The sequence below is a fragment of the Heterocephalus glaber genome, unplaced genomic scaffold (genome assembly GCF_053883595.1).
Source record: "Heterocephalus glaber isolate CG9 unplaced genomic scaffold, H.glaber_assembly_v1.0 deba00001555, whole genome shotgun sequence".
NCBI lineage: Eukaryota > Metazoa > Chordata > Mammalia > Rodentia > Bathyergidae > Heterocephalus > Heterocephalus glaber.
In genome coordinates, this window is record NW_028258346.1 from 5,681,186 (window position 1) to 5,701,847 (window position 20,662).

At 34.9% G+C, this 20,662-nt stretch overlaps 2 protein-coding genes across 4 annotated transcripts in view; both read right to left on the reverse strand.

The window, feature by feature from the left end:
- LOC147824078 (uncharacterized) overlaps positions 1-115 on the reverse strand; it is a 53,933-nt gene extending 53,818 nt beyond the window's left edge. Inside the window, exon 1 of the mRNA XM_087190735.1 lies at positions 100-115. Within this exon, the coding sequence (XP_087046861.1) occupies positions 100-115 (16 nt within the window). The remainder of the gene's footprint in view (positions 1-99) is intronic.
- The window catches only part of Stk3 (serine/threonine kinase 3), a 319,544-nt gene that overhangs the window by 181,785 nt on the left and 117,097 nt on the right, over positions 1-20,662 (reverse strand). The gene's annotated exons all lie outside the window — the stretch shown is intronic.

Sequence of the window (20,662 nt, forward strand, 5' to 3'; positions counted from 1 at the left end):
GCTATGTTTCTTCTAAAACAAAGTGTGTGTGTGTGTGTGTGTGTGTGTGTGTGTGTGTGTTTTGGAAGCAAAACATTTATTGGTACATTTTAGATATACAGGTCACATTCATCATCGCGAATTTGTACCAGTACATGACCTATCTTGCTTCCTTTTTCCCCATCCCCTTCTCCTTTTGACCCCTCTTCCCCTCCTTCTATGCAAAAGCTGTGTCTTCATTTTTTCCTATTTTCTTTTTTTTTCTTGTCCCTTCTTTCTTTTCCCTCTCCCCACCACCTCTTTTCAAATGAATGATCTATATTATAGATTCTGAGTAGTACTTAACTCCAAAAATATCAAAAGTATCAGAATTATAATATCTAAAGTGTTTGGTACTACATATTTTATTTATGGCTTCTAAACTTTCTCATAGCCCAGACATTCTGCAATATGACCTAAATATTTCAAATTACCTTGATGTCACAGAATTCTTTTTAATTTTGTTCGATGCATATTTCGAACCTGCTTTATAGAAGGATGGAGAAAATACTATCTCACTTCTAGGTTAAGAGGCCAGGATCTAGAATCCACTGCATTGGTTCTAATCCTGGTTCTTCCAAATTCTAGTATAAATAAATAAATAAATGTTTAGAATTAAGCATTAACTTTTATTTACTGTTACGTGTTATCCAACTTATGTTATTTTTGACATACAATGCTTATGTGCTAAACTATCTGTACTACCATTTTTTTTTTTTGGTACCAGGGATCAAACTGGGGACCTTGCCGCTTGTGAGGCAGCAGGCTGGTGAACCACTGAGCTAAATCCTGGCTGTGCTAAACTATCTGAAAAAAGGAGATAAACCATGAAGAAAATATACACAAAATAACAAGCAAATATTTAAAAATTTAATTACACAAATTATAAACATTATATGTTTACACTAAGATATTTAATTCTTAAATACCAAGAAAAATGTATAAATATATTGCTAAACTTGCTGAAAGGTTCAATTTGTAATGAAATAAAAATTCAGAAAAAAAAATCTTTATAATAGAATACAAAAATGGGGATCAAAAACTGGATCAGTCCAAGGAAAGAAATTTTAAAAGGTCATAAAATCATAAAGCTAAATTTCTGGCTATAAGAGATGAATGAATTCACTTTCCTTTTTTAAGATTAAGACAAAAAGTATAGGGCCAGGGATTTAGCTCAGTGGTTTCGCTGTCTGCTGCGCAAGCGCAAGGACCAGAGTTCAATCCCCGGTACCAAAAAAGAAAAAAAGTATTCCACATACCAAAGCTGAAGCATTTACTGTACAGTTTACAGAGAATGTGTCAATTTATGAAGAAATCACAAGTCAATTCCTACAGTTACAGAAGCTAAGAGATTAAATCTTAAACCCCCTCACCTCAAATAAAAACCTATTAGAAGAAATTATACAACATTATCTACTAATATCATTAAAAAACACAAAATGTTCTAAAAGCAAGAGAATAGTGCATATTTTCCATTTTTCCCTCATATTTATTTTACTATTAGGAGGAGGATATCTTTTTGTTTCATCATGCCTAATGTTTATCTTATAAATTTCCATTAAATGTGTTATAAAAAGTTCCTATTGGTAATAATAGCTATATTTCAAATATAAATTTATACACACAAAAAAGAAAACTGTGATTAATTTTAATATGAAATTAAATTATTGAAATAAACTTTGAAATATTATATGTTCATATTAGTCAAAGAATTGGGGCATAATGCATGCAACCTTTAGGTTCAATGCACAGAATTTAGGTCAAGCTTCTTAAAACAACCAAATGTTTAACAAACGAAGAAAAATACACAAAAAGTGTTTTATCAATAAAAATAGTTCAAGTGAACTATTTGGTTTGGGAAAAATAAAGCATTCAAAAAATTCTGTATCATATATGTCAAGACTGTTAATACCTTACACTATATGTACCATGAGAAAGAAATGTAAATTAAGAATTATTATATAGGGCCGGGGATTTAGCTCAGTGGTTCCGCTGCCTGCTTCGCAAGTGCAAGGAGCTGAGTTCGATCCCCAGTACCAAAAAAAAAAAAATTATTATTTTTTAAAATTTTATTAAATAACTTTATTATCAAACACACACATAAAAAATTAAAACCACTCTAAGAAGAACAATACAAGGGGAAAAAACTACAATAATATTCAAATACAGTAGAGCTCAACAAAAACAAAGTTGAAAAGCATTTAAACAGTTTTCCATATAACTTAAAAAAGCATCTCAAGCACCAACAAGACACCAGAGGATGTGATTTGTTTCAGAAAGATCCCCAAAACCAACATTGAACAAATAATGATCTGGAAAAAAAACTCCAGTTAGTTAGCAGACTCCACATAAGCCAAACTTCTCCCTAATTTAAATTTTGATAAAGTCATATGACACGCGATGGAAACACAATCCGAGAAATATGTTATTAGGCCATTTTATCCATGTGTATCCTTAATTACACTTTCAGTTTCTCACACTAGAGAAACTATTTGGTATTTACACATGTGTGTCCTATTTATTTCACTTAAGAGTATCGCCTCAATGTGCATCCATTTAGCTATAAATGTCTCTAGTTTCCCGTTCTTTATGGCTGACTAGTACTCCATTTTATTAAAAAAAAAAAACCCACATCTTCTTTATTCAGTCTCCAGTTGATGGGCACTTGGGCTGTTTCCAAGCTTTTGCTATTACGAACTGTGCAGCTATAAACATGGGTGCACATACATTTCTGTGGTAAGATTCTTTTAGTTCTTTTGTGAAGATACCCAGCAGGGGGATAGCTGGGTCGAATGGGACCTCTAAGCCTAGTTCTTTGAGGTATCTCCATACTGATTTCCACAGTGGTTGCACCAGTCTGCACTCCCACCAACAATGGAGAAGGGTTCCTTTCAAAAAAAAATAATTATTGTATAAAAATACACGTGTTAACTTTTTCTGTGAAGATCTTCAAGCAAACAAGTCATCTATTAGTATATAAATGTGATTCCCCTTAAACACAGAGATATTATTTTCTTTTATTTCATGAGTTCCATAATCTTTTTTTGTTCTACTTTTGAAATAGGGTTTCACTCATTGCTGACCTTGGAACTCCTGGGCGCAAGAAATCCTTCTGCCTCAGCCTCCTGAGTAGGAGCACACTATTACATTCAGCTAAGCTGTATAAACTTCTGAATAAAAATATCATGCCCTCTGTATGCTGTCTTATTCTATATGTCTAAATTTAAAAGGTGAGTTAAAATGAGCTATGGAAAACAGTATGGTGATTCCTCACGAAGCTAAGCATAGAATTACTGTGTGATCCAGCAATTCCATGTCTGGGTACATACCCAGAAAAATAAAAACAAGACTCAGATATTTGTACACTAATGTTCACAGCAGCATTATTTATAGTAACCAAGAGATGGAAACAATCTAAGTGTTCACCAAAAGATGAATGGATAAACAAACTGTGACGACATATACATACACTGAAATATTATTCAGCCTTAAAAGCGAATGAAATTCTGATATATACCACAATATGGATGAACCTCGAAGATAAAATACTATATGAAAGAAGTCAGACACAAAAGAACAAAGATTGTATCATTCTACTAATGAGTTACCTGGAATAGTTAAATTTATAGAGGCAAAGTAGAATGGTGGTTACTGGAGCCCAGAGGGAGTAACAGAGAGTTATTCTGGACCCTGATACCTTCAAATTTCCTGCCAACTTTACTATTCTCAACTGACAAACACCTCAAATAGTCTGTCCATGCTCTGTCCATCTCTCTACCAATCATTCCTTGATCCCTCAAGTAACTGGCTTCTGCCCTAGCACTTGACTAAATTATGCTCCTAGAAGTTAACCATGACCTCCAAACTGATAACCTATTCATACTACCCACACTAAAGACAAAAAAGGCAAACACTTGTAAAAGGTCATTAATCATTATCCTTAAAACTCTTTTCTCCTTTGCCTAAAGCAAGAAATTCTCTTTCTGGCCTTTCTTTCACCTCTCTTCTCCAAATCTCCAAATATGATTAATTGCTATACTGTCCTTCACCACCATCTCCCATCTCCGAGGAAATTTTCAGAACTTCTCATCTTGAAACTTTGAAAAATGTTTTTAAAATGCAGAATACCACCTGCAGAAGAGATACTAAACGGAGTCATGGAGTAGGATTACAATTCTATTTACTCCAGTAACTAAGTAGCTGGCAAAAGAGCAGTGCTTCCTTATTGCACATGTATATATAGGTATTCAAGGTTAAAAAAAACCACATTTGTATTTTTTGGCAGATGAAATACATTTTAAATGAAAAAAGCATTCAGAATGTTTTCTTTTTAAAATGATTGTACTGCTAGAAGGAAGTATCTAACAATCTGTTCTTTATTAATTGCATGTTTTCTGATATGGTTAATTATTTAGACTTGAAGCAATCACTCAGCTGGTTAAGAATGCTTACTGATACAAAGTTAAAGATAGGATGTATATATTGCAATGTAAATATCAGTTTCTTAAGGCTAAACAATTCTAATAGTTTTTTAAAATTCTACATAGAAGTATTTATAGAAAAGAAACAAAAATGATATCCATATAAAACTGATATGCTATGCATTATTATTATTTGGGGGGTACTGGGGATCGAACTCAGGACCTTGTGCTTGTGAGGCAGGCGGCAGCACCACTGACCTAAATCCCTGGCCCATGCATGATTTTTTAAAGTTGTCATCAGAATGGTATAATTTATGATAATTAATGGATAACTTACATGTATGAAAACATTTTTATATACTTTAGGACTAAGGACTAATAATGGCTTCTTCACCTAAGTTATTCTGTTTTGCCCTAAATAAAGATATTCATTTTAAAGCTTCATCATGTGCTTGCTTCAGCAGCACATATACTAATACTAAAGCTTCATCATAAAAGCAGAATTAATATAAAATTATTTCATGTAAGCCATTTTTAAAATATTTTAGTTTCAAAAATTCTAAGATATGAGGAAGTGGCCAAGACACAGTGTTACATGAAAGAAGAAAATTACAGAACAATCTAATCTCATAAAAAATAGTATGTTCTTCCAGGTATAGTAGATATGTAAGGCAAACAAGAAGACTATACATCAAAAAGTTAAATGTAAACTTCTAAGTAACACAAGTACAAGCAATTTTTCTTCTTTATATTTTTCTTTCTTCCTTTTACACTTTTCCTTCCTGTCTACAAAAACATGAATTACACTTAGAATTGGGTTTCCTAGAAGAATAAAACTGGATTCCATTCAATTTCTGCCTTTCTACTTATATTTTGATAGAGCAGAAAGACCATCTTTCAAATTAATGCAGAGTGACGTTTTTGACATTGTCAGTTTTCTCATGTGCCTAATCCATCAATAAATCCTGTTAATCCACTTCAAAAATATACCAGAATCAGCTATTTCCCACTATTTTCACTGCTATTACTATTCTTATCATCTCTTGTTTGGTTTATGCAAAAATCTCTTAACTAGTCTACACAAATCCAACTTTGCCACACTTAAGGTTATTCTCATGTCACTCTACTACTCAAAAATCATCAGTGACTTTTCAACTCATTCAGAATAAAAACCTAAGCACTTACTTTAGCCTTCAAGGCTCTATGATTTGCAGCAAGAGTCACAGGCATACCCCCACTTCAGCGCCAATGAACTAAGTTGTCTCTCTGCCTTGTACATTCTATACCCAGATACAGTCATTTCCTTCAGACCTTTTAAGAGTCACCTTCTTGATTAAGCCAACACTGGTGATCCAACAGCATATATATCAACCATTCCACCCCTCACTTGAGATTTCCTATTTCATTCCCCTGCTTTTTCCACTTTAAATTATTTATTACTACCTAACACAATAGATGTCAAATTATTTCTTTTCCACATGTTTTCTCTTTCCCTAGGATATAAATTCAATATAAAGAGATTTCACTTTTCCTTTTACTGTTGCCTTCTCAGCACCTAAACAGAACAATCCCTAGCACACAGTATTCAGTAAATATCTGCAGAACAAATGAATTAATGCATGCTAGTTAATCCACAACCCACTCACAATAATACTTGTCTCACCAATTATCCTAAAATGATGACAACTCCTTTTTTCATATTCTGGAAAATACCTAGAAATGACTTTACATAGGGGTAGTGAGCTGAAGAACAACTATAGTAATTAAAAAAAAAAATGTAGCTGTATTTTCTTAAACCAAAGAAGGAACATCTAGGATCTCACCTTCAAAATGAAAGAAAAAAACTGATTTGATTTGATATATCAAAGGGGCTCTCAGATCACATAGTTGTCATTGTTGATATTAAAAAGTAGGTAATACTGTCCATAACCACATTGTTACTCTTCTAATTTTTTTCAGTACACTATTAAACTGCAGTTTATGAAACTGAATATAAGACTTTGCTCATGTGTAAACAAAAAACCAGCTGGGTATCATACTACTATGCACCTAAGTATCTATTATCTAAAAAGATCTTGGGATCTTTTATAAACATCAATCAATGCTATCCAAAGAGTTAAGGGGAAAAAGCAAATTAGATACTGTGGAAAAAAAATGGAGACAATCAGAAGAAATACAGTCCATGGTAGCAGTGACACAAGCTAAGCAGGAGGTATGGATAATCTGGGTAAGTGCCATGGAAAAATAAATATCATGACTGGACTTGAGGCAAATGGAAACAGTTCAAACTGGCTTTGTACAGTACTCTGTGGAACATATGATGTCCATATGTCCATTACCAACAAAGTGAAACATGGAAAATAACAAAAGCCAATGCTATGATGGCTGTAAAAACACACCCAATGCCAGTCTCTACCACAACACAGAAGCATAACTTACTAACAGCTGCCAGGTAAGCTGACTAAGAAGTCAGAAGCAATAAAAAAGAAGAAAATGATAAAGGACTACCTATAAGGTGTCGGTTTTCCCTACAGAGGAAAAACTTAGCAACTATACTAGAAAGTAGAATGTAGCCACAGAAAAGCCTGAAAAGTAAAGCATAATTTTTTCCCTTTAAACTGTTTCTAAAAGTATGAACTACTTTAGAATCAAAGAGGATAGAATTTTATCTGAAACTATAAATGACTTAAGATCCAGAAAATTAAACAAAATAAGACTGGAATGTGATGAAATAGCTTCCAAATTTTAAAAAAATTGTAAACGTGACCTTTGAAGTTTTGAATAAATAACAGAACAAAAATAGACTGACCAAAAGATATGATGGAAATTCCATTATATTTTATGCTAGTGTTAACAAATCTACTAAATTTTTTATTCTCTAGTCCCCAAAGTGATTAATCTTCAAGACATAATCACAATTATATAAAAGAAGTAGGTTTAAGCAAAAGTCATGAAGAACCAAACAATTACACAGTGAAGCCAAAGCTATAAAAACCAAATCTATTAAAAGTAATGTTACTCTTAGAAAAGATCTGGTGATTTTGACCTTTCAAACCAATTAAAATCAGGTATTCCTAAGTAGATGAACTACATAAAAGTAATCTCAGCTCTAATGTAGAAATACACTAGTTGTCACTCATTGAAACTATAGTAATAAAATCCCAGCAGTTAAAAATATATAGCTATTTTATAGTAAATATCAATATCACTCCTGTTTCAACCTGACTTTCCATTCTACCCCTAAACCTCCAAACTTGAAACCAACTACAATTTCTTGAGTAGCTGGAGTGTGGTTAAGGAAAGGAAGCTATGCTTGTTTGTATGGAATCTGCCATTTCCTCCCTGCCAAAACACTTGTTTAAAAAGTCATGTAATATTTCTATTAAATTGTAAATGCAGCCGACAAGGAAATGGCCTACTGGCAGTGTATTACCTTTGTGGCAGTGCCAACAGGCCTACAGCAAAATAGTGCACATGGTAATTTCAACATGCATTCCCAAGTAACAAAATTGGGCTTTACATAAATACCACAGAACCTGAGTAAGATCCAGAAAAAGCAAGGAAAATTTGCCCAAGCTTTCATGCTTGCCTATATCAATTGTATGTCATAACTAAAGCAAAATAGAAAAGTATCTACATATGTTCAAGAAGCTTGTGAAGTTAGATCATATAACCCTGGGAAAACGATTGCAACTTAAATCTGTGTATTTCTTGTTAACCACTGTAACAACTCACTAATAAAAATTAAGAAAAACTGTGGGTATCAAATGAACCAAAATGTACTAACTACTTACAAGTCCTTAAAGATCATAATGCAACTTATTAACAGGAACATATGTTCAGTATAAGCCACAATTGTTATGTTAAATTACTTCTTCCTTTGATATCATTCATTTGATTACAGAATTTAAGAGATTCACAAGCCTTGGAATTAAAATGGCAACCTTCAGTTTATAAGTCACTTACTGTAATGTCTACAAAGTCACCTCTGATCAGTTATTCCTCACATTTCATTATATAGCACAACTACATGTAATTACACTATTTAAATGATCCCAGATGTAATGAAGATGGCCTTATTCATGTACGAGTTATAGTTAAACCTAAGTGGGCTTAGGTTTAATGACCATGTACAAGGTCCTAGGTTTGACACCTAGCATCATAAGGGGTGGAGGGGGGAAATAAATTAACAATCAAATAAATCAATGATTATTCATAAGTCTTCTAGAATAGCTGAAGAATTTTATTCTGCAGAAATTTAATTAAAATGGATACATGTTAAGCATGTCTTGTCTAAATTTTTTTAAATGTCATCTATATATAATTTCAAAAGTTAATGCTATCAAATTTGACTTTTGAAATTATACAGGTGCAACTCACTACCGCCACTCCACACATGATAGGGTTGCATTACTACGGGTACTAGAAAGAAACTACTAATCCACAGAGGTACAGAATGACTGAGCTCATATTTTTTTCCTTTTTGTTCATTTGTTTGTTTTTTGCTTACTTTTATCTAATTTAATTTACTTTTTTATTTTTGATCAGATTTTTTATCACTCACTCTTTTCTCCTCTTCTTTCTCACCTTCTCATCCTTTAAAATCTTGCCTCTTCTTCCATTTTTCCCTTATCTCACGATTCCATTTTTGGATATTATTCTACTTTGTCTTTATTAATTTTTAACCTTTAAGTTTATTCTATATTATTTTTGTCCTTTTCTGACACTGGTGGCACTACTGTTGGTTTTAGTTTGCTTTCACTGTATTTCAATATCTGGTTTGTCTTTGTGTTGTCACAGTTACTGGAGTTTGTTTTCTCCTATCTGAGCAGTACTGAGGCGTGAGCCCTAGAAAGAAGCCTGCTCACATAAAAATGAATGAGATACTCATTCAACACATGCACAATTCTCAACATAGAAATACAGAAATATGAAAAAACAAAACAACATGACCACTCCAAAGGCTAATAACCCTTCAGTAACTAATTCAAAAGATATCAAAATGGATGAAATGCCAGAAAAAAAGAAGTCTAAAGACTGATTTTTAAAATGATCGATGACTTCAAACAGGATACAAATAGCTGAATGAATTTAATAAAGACAGTGCAGGATATGAAAGAGCAAATAAACAGAAATTCTGAAAAAGAACTAAACAGAAATCTTAGAAATGAGAAGCTCAATAAATCAAATCAAAAACTCAGTGGAAAGCTTCAAGCAATAGACTAAATCAAGCAGAAGACAGAAGTTTGAGGCTTAAAGACAAGGTTGATAAATTATCACACTCACACAGTAAGACAGAAAAAAATTAAAAATTATGTATAAAGCATCCAAGAACTCTGGACATAATGAAGGGATCAAACATAAATTTTTGGTATGGGAAAGATCATCAAGGTACAGGCTAAAAGCATAGAAAATACATTCAGTGAAATAATAGCAGAAAATTTCCCAAATCTTGGGAAGATATGCACATCCAAGTATAGGAGGCAGCTGGAACCCCAAACAGGTATGACCAGAATGAAATTTCTTCACATCATATTATACTTAAAATGCCATGAGTGCAGGGCCGGGGATTTAGCTCAGTGGTGCCGATGCCTGCCTCACAAGAGCAAGGACCCGAGTTCAATCCCCGGTACCAAAAAAAAAAAAAATTGCCATGAGTGCAGAAAAAAAGAATATTGAAAGCTGCAAGAGAGAAACACCAAACCACTTACACAGGCAAACCCATCAGAATAACTGCAGATTGCTCAGCAAAACCTCTAAACAACGTCAGGAGGGCATGCAATGATGTACTTGATGCCTTGAAAAGAAAATGACTAATACAATTTACTATGTACAGCAAAGCTGTCCTTTAGAATTGAAGGAGAAACAAAGACTTTCTAAGACAAGCATAAACTAAAGGAATTCATGACCACTAACCCAGCACTGTAGAAGATATATAGAAGAGGAAATATGGATAAGCAAATGAGAATCACGTTAGAAAAACAACAAAGTGTCATAAGGTAGAGCATATCTTTCAATAATAACCTTGAATGTAAATGGTCTTAATTCCTCAATTAAAAAATACACACTAGCAGCCAGGCATGGCGGCATGCACCTGTAATCACAGCAATCCGGGATGCTGAGGCAAGAAGATCATGTTTTTGACTAGCCGGGGCAACTTAGAAAGACCTTGTCTCAAAATTTAAAATAAAATTTTTTTAAAAGGGCTGGGGATGTGAAGGCCTTGGGTTTAATCCCCATAACCAGGGTGAGGGGTGAGGGGCACAGTAGCTAACTGGATTAAAAAACAAAACCCAGTAATTTACTGTTTGCAAGAAACTCACCTCACTGCCAAAGACATATATAGACTGAAAGTGAAAGGATGGAAGATAATATTCTAAGCAAATGGAATACAAAAAGCAAGCAAGAGGAGCTATATTCTGACAAAAGACACTTCAAGACAAAAATCAGTCAGAAGAAAGTCAGTACATATTCATAAAGGGAATAATCCAACAAGAAAATAAGTATATAAATTAAATAAATATACCTTTTTTTTTTGGTACCAGGGATCAAACTCGGGACCTTGTGCCTACAAGGCAGGCAGTGGAACCACTGAGCTAAATCCCTGCCCCTAAATTAAATAAATATATATTTATATATAAATAAATATACATGCACCACATATCAGAGTACTCAATTTTATAAAACAAATACTACTGAATGTAAAGGGAGAGACAGGACCCAATAATTGTGGGTGACTTCAACATCCCACTGTCAACAACAGATTGCTCATCTAGACAGATATACAAATAGATCAAAATGTAATTGCATTATAGATCAAATGAACTTAATATTTACAGAATAGACTCAAGGATAAAAATCACACAATCATCTCAATAGATGCAAAGAAACCCTTTGATAAAATTCAATATCCTTTCATGATAAAAGTTTTGAAAAGATTAGGTACAGAAAGATCACACGTCAACATGATAAAGACTATCTACAGACAACGTCATACTGAATGAGGAGAAACTGAAAACATTTTCTCTAAAATCAGGAAGGAGACAAAGTGTTCACTATCCCCATTGTTATTCAATATATGCTTGAAATTTTAACCAGAACCACCCAGCAAGACAAAAAAATAAAAGGGGTACAAGTAGAAGGGAAAAGTCAAATTATCTTTATTTGCACATGATCTGATTCTATACTGAGAAGACCCTTCAGACTCTACCAAAACCTCTTAGAGCTAATAAAACAAATTTAGCAAAGTAACAGGATATAAAATCAATATATTAAGTCAGAAACATTTCTATATATCAATAATGAATTCACTGAGAAAGAAATCAAGAAAACAGTTCCATTCAAGATAGCCTCAAAAAAATACAGGAAATACCTGGGAGTAAACCAATGAAGGATTTGAAAGACTTCTACAGTGAAAATTATAAAACACTGAAGAATGAAAATGAAGCCACTAGATGGGAAAGACTGCCCATGTTCATAAATTGAGACAATTAATATTGTTAAAATAGCCATATTACTCAAAGCAATCTACAGATTCAAGGCAATTCTCATCAAAATACCAATGACATTCTTCATAGGACTAGAAAAAAATATTAAAATTCATGTGAAAGCACAAAAGACCCTAAGTACCTTTAGCAATCATGGGCAAAAAGAGCAATGCTGAAGGCAATACAAGACCTTGTTTAAAAATATACTACAGACCCATAGCTTGGAAAGAAAACCAAAACATGATATGGGCATAAAAGAAACACTATACATAGACCAACTGACACAGAAGAGATGACCCAGAAATAAACCCACCCATCCACAGCCATCTGCTTCTCAACAAAGGTAAAAAACACATTTTGGAGAAAAAGCAGCCTCTTCAACAAATGATGCTTTAAAAACTGAGTATCACATATAGAAGAGTGAAACTCTTATTTTCCTGTCTCTTAAGTTGTACAACAATCAACTCAAAATGGATCTAAGACCTGAAGTTCTGAAACTGCTAGGAAAAACAAAAGAAAACACTTTAAGATAGAGGCACAGGCAAAGACTTCCTGAACAGGACCCCAATCATTCAGGAAATAATAGCAGGATCTGACAAATGGGATTGCATCAAATTAAAAGGCTTCTGCACAGCAAAGAAAATAATTAAGAGAATAAACAGACAGACTACCAAATGAGAGAAAATCTTTAACAGCTAGTCTTTGGAGAAAGGATTAACATCTAAAGTTTTGAAGAACTCAAAAACTTAACTGCAGAAGAACAAATAATCCAATCAATAAATGGACAAATGAATAAACAGGCAATTCTCAAAAGAAATACAAATTGCCAATAAGTATATGAAAAATGTTCAATATCTTTAGCCATCAGAGCAAAGAAAATTAAAACTACATTGAGATTCTGTCTCACTGCAGTCAGAATGCCTATCATCAAGAACAAAAAAAAAACAGTAAATGCTGGCTAGGATGAATGGAAAGAGGAACCTTCTTCACTAGTGGTAAGAATATAAATTTGTAGTACAGCCATGATGAAAACTAGTGTGGAGGTTCTTCAAAAAACCAAAAATAGGGGCCAGGGATTTAGCTCAGTGGTCCCACCACCTGCCTCGCAAGTGCAAGGTCCCAAGTTCAATCCCCGGTACCAAAAAAAAAAAAAAAGAATTACCACATGATTCAGTTATACCTACAAAAAAAAAAAAAAAAAATCAGCATACAATAGAAATACTGGTGTACCTGTGTTTATTGTGGTTTAATTCAAAGTCACCAGGATATAAAATCAAGCTATGGACCTATCAATGGATGGATAATGAAAATATGAAATATACATATAAATACACACAGTATTGTTCAACCATAAAGAAGAATGAAATCATGTCAATTGCGGGAAATGGATGGAACTAGAGAGGATCATGTTGATGAATATAATAAGCCAGACTCAGAAACTAAGTATCAGATGTTTTCTCTAATATGTGGCACCTAGGGGGATGGGTGGATAAGAATAACATGAAAGTTGAAGGGCAACTATTAGGCAAATGGAAGATCGAGAGAGGGTATAAGGGATGAATATTATCAAAGTATTTCAGATGGCTGTAGGAAAATGCCAAAATGAAATTCAATATTTTGTAAAGTTCTAATACACCTCATATCTACTAGGAAAAATAGAACTGTCATAAAAATTACAACAATATGTAATAAGTTAAAAAGTATCATTAAAAAGTACAGTAGTGTTATATAAGAATTGAGAGAAAGGAAAGATTTTTTTATAAGCAGAATTTGGAACTTCTGACTAACTGGACTTACCCAAAATTAGCCTTTCCACAAGCAAAAAGAATATGGGGAGAATATATTCATTCTAGATTAAAATACAGAATTATAATATGCTGTGGTAAAATTAAACAATATCCCAAATATATAATATAAAAAAATCCTCTAGAGGATATAACAGTAATATTCTATCATTATTGAGAGCCAAAATTCTCAATCTTTTGGGGTGAAGAAATATTTGTTTCAAGGAGCCTCTCTGGCCTCATGGTGTATTTCCCTACTGTTTCTAGCAGATGCTGGAGAAGTCATCTCAGTAGCCATAAGCAAAGACTTTAAGTAACCCTCCCTTAGGTAGCAAGAGAATGACACTAAGCAGGTTCAGATACAAAAGCAGTAATTCTGGCCTCACTACTTTTCTGCCTGCTGTTTTCTGCCTGCCTTGCTTTGCCATGGTCTGTTTCTCCTCTGCAATGACCCTACACCAGCCACCCTGCCTTGGAGCCAGTCAACTATGGATTAAAACTTCTACACACTAATCCGACTCCCATACTAGAGGCTGAAGGTAGATCATCACTTCCCCATGCTTCCTGACAGAGAAGACACCAGTATGTGTATGATCCACTATTGGACAATAAAACTTGAGATGTATGGTGACCCATCCTATCTAGCAGTGTTCGTGTAACATGACATCAAAGGAAGCCTGGATACACCTGTGAATGACCACAAGCAGAAGAGAGCTCTGAAGTTAATTCACACCTGTAGACCACCAGCTGCGAATGGAATCATACTCAGTGAGGACTGATCCAGCACAGCTTTGACATAAGAAGAGGAGGTGAGTCGCTCCCAGCACACAAGAGGAGGCTTCTGGGCCACCACACCACCCCTGCCAGCACAGAGGAGGTGAGCCGCTCCGAGCGCACAAAACGAGACTTATGTACTATCCGACCAGCACAGAGGAGGTGAGCCGCTCCCAGCACGCAAGAGGAGGCTTCCGGGCCACTGTACCACCCCCACCAGCACAGAGGAGGTGAGCTGCACGGGCACCAGCAGAAGCCCACCCCTCCCCATTGAAATGAGAAGACACATAAACAAGTCTCAAAACCAGACTTCCAGATCACCTACAGCAACCGTAAAAGGAAATGAGCTAGAACACTCTGATATTCAACCACCTGGATTCCCTGAACTGGCTACAAAACAGGATCTGGAAAAACTAAAACCAGAAATAATTCCTCACATAACAGCAGAGATTGTGCTCATAGTGCAAGACATGATTAATAAATCTAGAGAAGACCTCAGGAACATGATGGAATCCCAACATAGGAAAAAAATGGAATCCATAAAACAGATGCAAACAGATTTCCAGGAGATTAAAAACTCCATCGAAAGTCTATGCAGCAGAATGAGCCAATGTGACGACAGAATTTCAGATATAGAAGATAAGATTGCAATTAGTGACCAAGAAAAGAAAAGCTGCTTCAAAATTGTAAGGGACCATGAGAAATCAATCCAGCAGCTGTTAGATGATCCAAAGAAGAATAACACAAGACTGATTGGAGTCAATGAAGAAGCATGAGAGAGTGCAGATGACATAAAAAAACTGTTCACAGAAGTGATGGCAGAAAACTTCCCAAGCAGGGGAAAAGAACTTGACATATAGATAACTGAGACATACAGGACTCAAACTAGCCGTGATCGAAAAAAATCTACACATAGGCATATAATTGTTAAGATTCCAGAAACCCAACAGAAGAAAAAAGTTCTACAAGCAGTTAAGAGAAAAGAAACAAATCACATACAAAGGAAGACCCATCAGAATCACAGCAGACTTTTCAATGCAAACCTTCAAGGCAAGAAGAGCTTGGAGTGATGTATTCCCAGCCCTAAAGGAAAACAGCCTCCAACCAAGATTGATGTACCCTGCAAAATTATGTTTCAAAATTGATGGAGAAATGAGACACTTTCATGACAAGGAGCACCTTAGGAACTTCATGAATACCAAGCCAACACTCCAAAAAATTTTAGACAATACCCTAGGAAAAGACAATGGGGATCACAACCCCAGGAAGCCCAGCAGAATGAATTCATGGGGCGTGACAAGAAATTAAACACAAAGGGGGAGAATCCAACAAACAGAAAAAGCCTTGACAATGATAAGTCAATATACATGAGTTATAACCATCAATGTTAATGGTCTCAACTCACCAATCAAAAGAAATAGACTGGCAGAAGGGGTCAAAAAGCAAGATTCAACAATATGCTGCATACAAGAAACACATTTAGTTCAAAAAGAAACTCATAGTCTGAAAGTTAAAGGGTGGAAAATAATACTCCATGTGACAGGAATCTGGAAAAAAAAAAGGCAGGAGTAGCTATCATCTTTACAGATCAAGTGGATTTCAAACGAAAATCTGAAACACTCTGGTCCCAAGAATTTCAGATAAGGGATACTCAACATGTATGTACAAATCTATTGTGGACATGTGTTTTTCATTCCTCTCAAGTAAAAACTTAAGAACAGGACTGTTGGTTCTTAACAGTAATACAAGAAATTTCTATATTGTTTTCCAAAATGGTTTTGTCATTTTACATTCACATTAGCAGAATTAGAAAGTTCTAACTGATTCACACCTAAGCTGACATTTGTCCTTTTAAAACTTTTAACTTCATCTCCCTAATGAGTATATAATTCAATCTTGGTATTGGATTGATTAGTATTTTTCTGATTCTAGTGTTGCACACCGTTCCTGGTGCTGTACTGGCTATTTATCATCTTCTTGTGTCTACTTTTTCACTGGGTTGTCTATTATTGAGCTGTAAGAGTTCTCTATATATTCTGGTCATAGGTTATATGCATTATAAATATGGTCTGTTTAAGGACTACTTTTCATTTTCTTAACGATGTCATTTAAAGTTCTAAATTTTGATGGAATCTCATTTATCAATTTCTTTCTGTTATACATCATGTTTTTTATATCCTAGGAAATTCTTGCCTACCCTAAATTCATGAACATTTTCCCTTATAATTTCTTCTTAAAGTTTTACAGTTTTAATCTTTCATATTTAGGTTCATAGATCCTTTCAAGTTATTTTTATGTATGGAAATAAAGGGTTGAGGTTAATTTTTTATATACAGACCCCAGGTGTTCCAGTGCCATTTGCTGAAAACACTGTCTTTTCCTCTGCTCTTGAATTGAGTTTATGTTCTATAAAATGTTAATGTTAAATAATCTTTCAAAACTCAGTGGACCATGTATGTGTGGTTCTATTTCTAGATTCTGATTTATTCCAGTGATCTATATGTCTTTCCTTACACCAACACTGCCTTGATTACCGTAGCTTTATAGGAAGTCCTAAAATTAGGTACTAAATGTCTTCCAACACTGTTTTTTTTTTGTTTTATTTTGTTTACTTTTCTAGGTCTTTTGTACTCCCACATAACTTTTAAATTTCAATATCCAATTCTTCATTTATAGCAAGTATACATAGACCTGAATTTTTATATATACCTTGTGTTTTCTAATCCTGCCAAATTCAAATACAAGTTCTAGGGGCTCCTAGAGATTTCTTCTGTAGGTGATCATTTTCTCTGTAGATGATCATTTCATCTACATATAAAGATTTTACTCAGCCGGTCCCAGCACCCGGAAGGAAGCTCCCCCACCTCCATCCCAGGCTCCTAGGGCAGTGAAGCTCAGCCGGTCCCAGCACCCAGAAGGAAGCTCCCCGCCTCCATCCCAGGCTCCTAGGGCAGTGAAGCTCAGCCAGTCCCAGCACCCAGAAGGAAGCTCTCTGCCTCCATCCCAGGCTCCTAGGAAAGTGAAGCTCAGTCAGTCCCAGCACCCGGAAGGAAGCTCCCCGCCTCCATCCCAGGCTCCTAGGGCAGAGAAGCTCAGGGGGTTCCAGCACCTGGAAGGAAGCTCCCCACCTCCATCCCAGGCTCCTAGGGCAGTGAAGCTGAGCCGGTCCCAGGACCCGGAAGGAAGCTCCCCTGCTGCCATCCCAAGCTCCTAGGGCATAGAAGATGAGCCGCGTGGGCGCCAGAAGCACCCCACCACCACGTGGAAATGAGAAGACACATAAACAAGCCTCAAAAACAGACTTCTGGATCACCTACAGCAACCCCAAAGGGAAACGAGATGGAACACTCTGATACTCAACCACCTGGACTCCCTGAACTGGCAGCAAAAGAGGATCTGGGAAAAATGAAATCAGAAATAATTACTCAGATAACAGCAAAGATTGTGCTCATGGTGCAAGACATGATTAATAAATCTAGAGAGGACACAGATAAAAAAGTAGAGGCTCTGAGGAACATGGTGGAATCCCAACATAGGAAACAAATGGAATCCATGAAACAGATACAAACAGATTTCCAGGAGATTAAAAACTCCATCGAAAGTCTGCACAGCAGAATGAACCAATGTGAGGATAGAATTTCAGAAACAGAAGAAAAGATTGCAATTAGTGACCAGGAAAAGAAAAATTGCTTTAAAATTGTAAGGGAACATGAGAAATCAATCCAGCAGCTGCTAGACAATGCAAAGAAGAATAACATAAGACTGATTGGAGTCAATGAAGAAACAGGAGAGAGTGCAGATGACATAAAAAAACTCTTCACAGAAGTGATGGCAGAAAACTTCCCAAGGAGGGGAAAAGAACTTGACATACAGATAAATGAGGCATATAGGACTCCAGCTAACTTTAATCAAAAAAAATCTACACATAGGCATAAAATAGTTAGGATTCCAGAAATCCAACAGAAGAATAAAATTCTACAAGCAGTGAGAGAAAAGAAACAAATCACATACAAAGGAAAGCCCATCAGAATCACAGCAGACTTCTCAATGCAAACCCTCAAGGCAAGAAGAGCTTGGAGTGATGTATTTCAAGCCCTAAAGGAAAACAGCCTCCAACCCAGATTGATGTACCCTGCAAAACTATCTTTTAAAATTGATGGAGAAATAAGATACTTTCATGATAAAGAGCACCTCAGGAACTTCATGAATACCAAACCAGCACTCCAAAAAATTTTAGACAATACCCTAGGAAAAGACAATAAGGATCACAACCCCAGGAAACCCAGCAGAATGAATCCATTGGGCGTGACAAATTAAACGCAAAAGGGGAGAATCCAACAAAAAGAAAAAGTCATGACAAAACTTTTAAAACTTTTGACTTCATCTCCCTAATGAGTGTATAATTCAATCTTATTATTGTACTGATTAGTATTTTTCTGATTCTAGAGTTGCACACCTTTCCTTGTGCTGTGCTGGCTATTTATCATCTTCTTACGTCTATATTTTAATTGGGTTGTCTATTAATGAGCTCTAAGAATTCTTTATATATGCTGGTCATAGGTTATATGCATTGTAAATATGGTCTGTTGAAGGACTACTTTTCATTTTAATGATGTCATTTAAAGTTCTAAATTTTGATGGAATCTGATTTATCAATTTTTTTCTTTTATAGATCATGTCTTTTGCTTACTAGGTAGTTCTTACCTACCCTGAATTCATAACATTTTCCCTTATAATTTCTTCTTAAAGTTTTATACTTTAGGCTTTCTTATTTAGGTTCATAGATCCCTTCAAGTTATGTTCATGTATGGAAAAATAAAGGGTTGAGGTTAATTTTTTATGTACGGATACCAGGTGTTCTAGTGCCGTTTGCTGAAGACACTATCTCTTCCTTTGCTCTTGAATTGAGTTTATATTCTATAAAATGCTAATGTTAAATAATCTTTCAAAACTCAGTGGACCATATATGTGTAGTCCTATTTCTAGATTCTCTGTTTTATTCAAATGATCTATACATCTTTTCTTACACCAACACTGCCTTGATTACTGTAGCTTTAGAAGAAGTCTTAAAATTGGGTGCTAAACGTCTTATAAACACTGTTTTTGTTTTTGTTTTTGGCTTTTCTGGGTCCTTTGTACTCCTACATAACTTTAAAATTTCAATATCCAGTTCTTCATTTATAGCAAGTATACACAGACCTGAATTTTTATATATACCTTGTGTTTTCTAATCCTGCTAAATTCAAACACAAGTTCTAGGGGCTCCTAGAGATTTCTTAGTATTTTCTCTGTAGATGATCATTTCATCTACATATAAAGATTTTGCTTCTGCCGTGTCAATCCTATCCTAGTTGTGTCATTTTATTGCCAGACTATTTCGGTTTAGACCTATGTTTCAAAGTCTAACGGACAGATGAAGAGTAGGCATATATGCCCTTGTTCCCCACTTTAGGGAGAAAGCATTGTATCATCTCCATTCATAGAAGGAGTTTTTGTTGGAAGTATGGAGTACATGTCTTTGATCTGTTGAGAAGTTTGTGTTCTACTTCTAGTCTCCTGATAACTTTTACCATGAACAGCTGTAGAATTTAGTCCAATACTCTTTCTCCAACTAGTGACAGGATCATATGGCTTTCTCCTTTCCTCTGTTAAAATGATGACTTTTGGGGGTGGATCTTCCAATGCTGAACCAACACTGCCATCCCTATAACAAAACCACTTTCTACATCCTGCCAGATCTGACTTCTAAGAGTTTGTTTTGTTCAACAAATTCTTATCTATGTTCATACTTTTTTCTTCTATTATCTTTATCCAGTTTTAGTATTAGCACAATGTTGATTTCCTAAAATGAGGGGAGAAGTGTTCCTTCTTTCTTCTGCTTTAAATGTTTGATATAATTTATCAGTTAAAATGTGTACGAGCCTGTTGTTGTCATACAGGTAGGTTTTCAAGCTAGGAATATACTTTCTTTAATAGGTGCTATTCAAATTTTATATTTCCTCCAGAGTTAGTTTCATTAATTTGTCTTCCAAGTTACTTCTTAGAAGTTGTCAAATATATTTCAAAAAAATTTTTGTAATATGCTTTCTATATCCTTTTAAATTCTATAAAATCTGTGATAATGTCCTCTAAATTCTGATATTATAATTTTAAAATGAATAATTGATATTGTGTAAGG